Here is a 7,134-nt window from a genome sequence, read left to right on the forward strand (position 1 = left end):
ACACTCTATCCACTTAGCCAAACCAGTCAGGGCAAAATATGTTTTTATTGATTTCAGAGAGGAAGGGAGAGGGAGAGAGAGACAGAAACATCAATGATGAGAGAGAATCATGGATCGGCTGTCGCCTACATGCCCCACACTGGGGAATCGAGCCCGCAACCCAGGCATGTGCCCTTGACCAGGAATCAAACCGTGACCTCCTGATTCACAGGTCAACGCTCAGCCACTGAGCCAGGAGAGCCAGGCAACAATGACGTTCTGACCTGCATCCAGTACGACTAGGCCTCCGTCGTGTTTCGGCTCCGGGCCCAGAGAAACAGCACAACCCAGCCAGGGACGCCATGGCTGCCTCAGGACCAGCTGCGTTGAATAATGACCCGCAGCCCTGGTGCCTAATCAATAGAGACCGGGTCCTGATAGGACACAGCTGGGGAGCTGATGAGTCTGCCACTGGGATCCTCCCGATAAACACCCTCAAGACCAGGACCCAGCGCGGCTCTCTCTAGGAAGCAAGCCCGTACCTTTCCCCATCGCCTCCCCCTTTGCAAACTTCCCCTCCCTCTCTCTTTCTCCTCTCTCTCTCTCCCTTCCTCTCTGAAATCAATGGAAACATAAAATTTTAAAATAGTGTTATTGAGCAAGTGCTTTTAAATATCATGCTCCTAGCCCAGTGATGGCGAACCTATGACACGCGTGTCAGAGGTGACACGCGAACTCATTTTTTTGGTTGATTTTTCTTTGTTAAATGGCATTTAAATATATAAAATAAATATCAAAAATGCAAGTCTTTGTTTGACTATGGTTGCAAAGATCAAAAAATTTCTATATGTGACACGGCACCAGAGTTAAGTTAGGGTTTTCCAAAATGCTGACATGCCGAGCTCAAAAGGTTCGCCATCACTGTCCTAGCCCCTACACCCCGTTTAAAAAATATTTTTAATTCATTTTTTAAAAAAGAAACATTGAGCCCTAACTGGTTTGGCTCAGTGGATAGAGCGTCAGCCTGCGGACCGAAGGGTCCTGCATTTGATTCTGGTCAAGGGCACGTACCTCGGTTGCAGGCTCCTCCTCAGCCTGGTCCCTGGTCTGGACTCATGCAGGAGGCAACCAATCGATGTGTTTCTCTCACATCGATGTTTCTGTCTGTCTTTCCCTCTCTCTCCCACTCTCTCTAAAATCAATGGAAAAATATCCTCAGGTGAGTATTTTAAATATATATCTATATATTTTATTGGTTTTTTACAGAGAGGAAGGGAGAGGGATAGAGAGTTAGAAACATCGATGAAAGAGAAGCATCAATCAGCTGCCTCCTGCACACTCCCAACTGGGGATGTGCCCGCAACCAAGGTACATGCCCTTGACCAGAATCGAACCCAGGACCCTTCAGTCCACAGGCTGACGCTCTATCCACTGAGCCAAACCAGTTAGGGCATCCTCATCCTTTCTTAATGGGTGCATAGCATCCCACCGGGTGGGCCAATCACGATGGATTACCCAAATCCCCACGCGTGGGCGGCTAGCTTGTTTCTGGTCTTTTGCAGGGATGCACACATTAAAAGCTGGCACGGAGCCATAACCGGTTTGGCTCAGTGGATAGAGCGTCGGCCTGCGGACTGAAGGGTCCCGGATTCGATTCCGGTCAAGGGCATGTACCTGGGTTGCAGGCACATCCCCAGGAGGGGGTTTGCAGGAGGCAACTGAGGGATGTTTCTAACTCTCTATCCCTCTGCCTACCTCTCTGTAAAAAATCAATAAAATGTATATATTTTTTAAAAAGCTGACGCGGAGAGTGTTTTGCGTGTTTCTGAGTACATTGATCCCACGGATACGCTCCCTAGTTAAGGCTATTCCAAACCACAGTCTCCCAAGCCGGGTATGAAAAGGTTCTGTTACACACACACACACACACACACACACACACACACACACATAATTGCTTTCAGAGAGGAAGGGAGAGGGAGAGAGAAACGATCAATGATGAGAATTGGCTGCCTGCTGCACACCCCCTACGGGGGATCAAGCCCACAACCTGGTTGGAATCGAACCCGGGACCCTTCAGTCCGCAGGCCAATGCTCTATGCACTGAGCCACACCAGCTAGGGCCCGTTTCCCACACTCTCGCCGGCGATCATGCTGAGCATGTAATCCAGGCGTCCAGCTGGGGGTGTAAGGTGCCTTTCTGCTCCACTTGAGGTATCTGAGATGTGGCCCTGTTGGTGCGTCTCCATCAGCTCCCCCTTCCTATTCCCTAACCCTCCGCCTTTATCCTGCAGGTCTCAGCCGAAACGCGGCTGCCTCCAGGAAGTCCTCAGGGATCACTCTGCCTCCTCCGCCAGACCGGGAGCTCCCTGCAGACAGGGGCCCCGGGGCCTTTGTGGCTCCAGCACCAAGGACAGATCCAGCCCACAGTAGGTGCTCAGTAAATACTGGTGGCTTCCGGTCAGGGGAATACATGCAGCGAAATATATGCAGAGCAGGCCTATAGTAGGTGCTCAGCTAACACCGATTACTTAGGACTGAATGAATCTGCCCGGCTTATCCCCCGGGGGAAACTGAGGCTTGGAGAAGGGAAGCCAAGGGAAGGCTGGAGTCAGGTTCTAGTCCGGAGTGTCCCTACTTTCCCTGAAGCCTGTCACTACTTCATTCATCTCCCCCTCCCCCCGCCCCCGCCACCCCCTCCCCCAGCCCAGAGCCTGGCAGAGACCGACCCGATAAATGTGTGTTTGTTGAAGGAATGAATGAATATGTGTTTTGAGGGGAGAGGAGCTGGACCCGGCCTCCCAGGCCCTCCTAGCGCTCCTCCCTCTGGGAGGCCAGAGGCCAGGCCCCCTAGCCCCCCCTTCTTCTCCACCTCCTCGCCCCCGGGGTCCCCCCTCCTCCTCCTGCTTCCGGCTCCCCAGCCAGTCTTTCCTCTCCCAGGCTGGGAGGAAAGGCGGGTTTCCGGGGGGAAGGCTTAGGCGGTGACACCGAGCCCAGCCTCCTCCACCCGCCCCCCTCCACGCTACGCTCGGGCCCTCCCTCCCCGCCACCACCGTCCACTCGGCCGGCCGCGGGGAAGGAAGAAAGGCGCCGAGGAGGCCGAGGTAAGCGCGGGGCGCCCGGCGATCGGGCCCAGTGCGGGCTCCCGGCTCGGGGATCTGCACGGCCGCCTCCGGGGCCCCGATTCTGCAGATCATGCCTGCGGGGACGGCAGGCTGGGCCCAGCCAGGAGATCGCCCACCCCCGGGGAGGGGGGGCTAGGGACCCCCGGCAGCCTCCCTCGGGGTGCAGGCGCCTGGCCCTCGGCTTCCTCCTCCCAGGAGAATCCGGGCAGCTGCGCCCCAGCCCCTGCCTCTCCCTCGTCGGTGGAGCCCAGCCCCCTCCCTCCCTCCCCGCCCAGCCCCTGGGGCCCAGGACCCCGTGCCCTGCACGTCTGGGGGGGTCTGGAGGCTGCATTCCAGGCATCGGCGCAGCCCAGGTCCCATCCCCAGCCCCACCTCCCAGTCCCAGGAGTCAGACCCCCAGCACCCTCCCTCCCGGCTCAGACCCAAGAGCTCTCCTCCTCCCCCTGCTCCCAGCCCAGCACCTGGGCACACACACCCCGCTTCCGGGGCTCCTGGCTCTGCCTCCCCCCGCCCCCCCAACCCCCGCCCCTCCAGCCGCTCCCATGGCGGGGCCCCTAGGGAAATAGCAGTCGCTGACTTTGTATCCTTCTGTCTCCAATTCTGTCTGTGTCTCCGTCTTGCTGTCTGTTTCTCTGTCTCCCTGTCTCTCCCTACCTCCACTCCCCCATGGTCTTCTGACCTGTTTGCATGGTCTCTATCTGTCCAAACCTCTTTGTTTTCTCTCCATCTCTGTCCCCGTGGGGTGTCCTGCTCTCGGGGCTCCCCATCCTGCCCTCCTATTCCTCCTGCTCTCTGTCTCTCCATCTCGACTTCTCTGTCTCTGGCTCACACCTGTATTGCTCTCTCCTCCTTCCTTCGGCTAAATACCTGACCCCTTCACTTCCATTACTGTCTCTACTTCTCTCCCAGGTCTTTCCCCCCCCCCCCCCCCCCCATCCCCCAAATCTCTCCACCTCTCTCCTTTCTCCCACAGGCATGGATCCGCAGCCCCCTCCACCCGCCCAGGGCAGCCCACCTCACCGTGGCCGGGGTCGGGGCCGGGGCCGTGGCCGGGGCCGAGGCCGAGGCCGAGGCCGGGGCGCCCGGGGGGGCACCGGAGCCCCCCGGGCGCCCCTGCCCTGCCCCACCTGCGGCCGCCTCTTCCGCTTCCCCTACTACCTCTCGCGCCACTGGCTGAGCCACTCGGGCCTCCGACCCCACGCCTGCCCCCTGTGCCCCAAGGCCTTCCGCCGGCCCGCCCACCTGGCCCGCCACCTGCGCGGCCACGGCCCGCAGCCGCCCCTGCGCTGCGCCGCCTGCCCCCGCACCTTCCCGGAGCCCGCGCAGCTGCGGCGCCACCTGGCCCAGGAGCACGCGGGCGGCGAGGTGGAGCTGGCCATCGAGCGGGCAGCCAAGGAGGCGGCCGGGGCCGGCCGGACCCCGCAGGACGCCGCCGCCACCACCACCGGCGCCGATGATGCCACCGCCGAGCAGCCCGGCCCCGCCGCCGCTGGCGCCCCGGAGGAGGAGGAGGAGGAGGAGGCCGCGTGGCCGGACCCGTGGGCCGCAGGGGAGCCGGCCGCGCCCGTGGCCCCCGCCAGCGCCGGTCCCCCGGAGTCGGAGGCAGAGGAGACGGAGGCCGGGGCGGCCGAGCTGCGGGCCGAGCTGGCGCTGGCGGCCGGGCGGCAGGAGGAGAAGCAGGTGCTGCTCCAGGCCGACTGGACGCTGCTGTGCCTGCGCTGCCGCGAGGCCTTCGCCACCAAGGGGGAGCTGAAGGCGCACCCGTGCCTGCGCCCCGAGGGCGAGCAGGAGGGCGAGGGCGGGCCGCCGCCGCGCCCCAAGCGCCACCAGTGCCCCATCTGCCTCAAGGCCTTCGCCCGGCCCTGGTCGCTGTCCCGCCACCGGCTGGTCCACTCCACCGACCGCCCCTTCGTGTGCCCGGACTGCGGCCTGGCCTTCCGCCTCGCCTCCTACCTCCGCCAGCACCGCCGCGTGCACGGCGCGCTCAGCCTGCTGGCCCCGCTGCCCTCGGCGGGCAGGAAGGACGACAGGGCCTCGGGCGGCCGGAACTCGGGGAAGGGGCCCGAGGGCGGCGAGGGAGCCGGGCCGGAGGGGGGAGAAGGCGGGCAGAACGGGGGGGACGCGGCCCCCGCCCGGCCGCCGGCGGGGGAACCCCGCTTCTGGTGCCCCGAGTGCGGCAAGGGCTTCCGGCGCCGCGCGCACCTGCGGCAGCACGGGGTCACCCACTCGGGGGCGCGCCCCTTCCAGTGCGTGCGCTGCCAGCGCGAGTTCAAGCGCCTGGCCGACCTGGCGCGCCACGCGCAGGTGCACGCGGGGGGCCCAGCCCCGCACCCCTGCCCGCACTGCCCGCGCCGCTTCTCGCGCGCCTACAGCCTCCTGCGCCACCAGCGCTGCCACCGCGCCGAGCTGGAGAGGGCGGCCGCGCTGCAGGCGCTGCAGGCCCCGGCCGCGCCGTCGCCCCAGCCGCCCGCGCCCCCGGGGCCCGCCGGCGAGGAAGGGCTGCCCCTGCCCATCGCACACATCAAGGAGGAGCCGCCCTCCCCGGGGAGCCCGCCCCGGTCGCCGCCGGCCCCCCCTGTCTTCCTCAGCGCCTCCTGCTTCGACAGCCAAGACCACTCCGCCTTCGAAATGGAGGAGGACGAGACTGACAGCAAAGCGCACCTGCGGGGCTTGGGCGGCCTGGCCTCCTGACCCTCGCCGCGTCCACGCCCCGGCCCCTCCAGCCAGCCCCCGGTTTGCAATATGGAGAAGTTGAAGGAGGGGGGTCCCTCCTCCACCTGCCCAGCGCCCCTCGCAGCCCTGACACTAAGGGGGGGCCTCGCGCGTCCCTCCCTCGCCCTCACCCGCCCCCCCCCTCCCCCAGGTCCCCTTTGCCGGTTGGGAACTGCTCACCCAGCTCGTGCGTCGGAGGCAGGGCCCCTTGGAAAGGGGGGGGGGGGGGGACAGGACACTGGCCGGAAGGATGGAGACTGGGGGACCCCCGCCCGCTGCCCTGTTTGTACACACTGGACACAGTCACCTCTTTGGAACTGCCAGGCCTTGGGGAGTCCCCAGTGAGCAAAGGTCCGCCCCTGTCCCTCTATCTGTCTGTGAATAAATGTGAGTTCGTGAAGGAGAGTGAGGCTGTCTGTGGAGGGGGGAGTGGGGAGGGTCTGGGTGAGCCAGGGTCCGGCCCACAGTCTGTGAACGCGGGTTTCCGCGGGAAGGATGCAGTTTGGCGAAAAAAGACGCAGGAGGAGTGGGAGAAGAGTTACCATCGTCCGCAGGCAGCTGCGGGGAGCCCAACGGCCCCCCTGGAATCCGGCAGGTGCTCTCATTCAGCAAACGCAGGCCCAGTGCTGAGCTCTGAGGATGCCCAGACGAAGCCACGACCCTCTCAGAGGAGCTGGAATGTGTTTATAAAAAATAATTTTAAGCCGAAACCGGTTTGGCTCAGTGGATAGAGTGTCGGCCTGCGGACTGAAGGGTCCCAGGTTCGATTCCGGTCAAGGGCATGTATCTGGGTTGCAGGCACATCCCCAGTAGGAGATGTGCAGGAGGCCGCTGATCGATGTTTCTCTCTCATCGATGTTTCTAACTCTCTCTCTCCCTTCCTCTCTGTAAAAAATAAAATATATTTTTGAAAAATAATAATTTTAAAATATCTTTTTATTGATTTGAGAGAGAGAAACATCCATTGGCTGCCTCCCACATGCACCTGCCTGGGGATGGAGCTCCCGCAACCAAGGCACATGCCCTTGACTGGAATCGAACCCGGGACCTTTCAGCCCGCAGGCCAACGCTCTATCCACTGAGCCACACCAGTTTTATTAAGTTATAAAATATATCAATACCCTGTTTGGGGACAGCATCCGGGAGGCAGTGCGGAGACCTGAGGGCCACCTAAGGGGGCGCGGGGTGAGGGGTTCAGTCCTCGATGGGTCTCCCAACCGTGGCCAGGGGGTCATCCTCTCGGGGTCCCTGGGGCAGCCCCTCCGCGGGAGTGGCTTGCTGTGTAGCTTCATCTTACAGGTCCTGCCTCCGGAGCCCT

At 62.6% G+C, this 7,134-nt stretch overlaps 1 protein-coding gene across 1 annotated transcript; it reads left to right on the forward strand.

Moving 5' to 3' along the window:
• The first annotated feature begins 3,000 nt into the window (after nt 1–3,000).
• ZNF579 (zinc finger protein 579) lies at nt 3,001–6,216 on the forward strand. Its single transcript, XM_070401499.1, has 2 exons — nt 3,001–3,083; nt 4,078–6,216. Exon 2 carries the CDS (start codon nt 4,080–4,082, stop codon nt 5,793–5,795), a length of 1,716 nt encoding a protein of 571 aa, XP_070257600.1. The 5' UTR covers nt 3,001–3,083; nt 4,078–4,079; the 3' UTR covers nt 5,796–6,216.
• Nucleotides 6,217–7,134: the final 918 nt, after the last annotated feature.

This window comes from Myotis yumanensis, unplaced genomic scaffold (genome assembly GCF_028538775.1).
Source record: "Myotis yumanensis isolate MYYU_CA2020_CCGP unplaced genomic scaffold, mMyoYum1.0.hap1 SCAF_23, whole genome shotgun sequence".
Classification (NCBI taxonomy): domain Eukaryota; kingdom Metazoa; phylum Chordata; class Mammalia; order Chiroptera; family Vespertilionidae; genus Myotis; species Myotis yumanensis.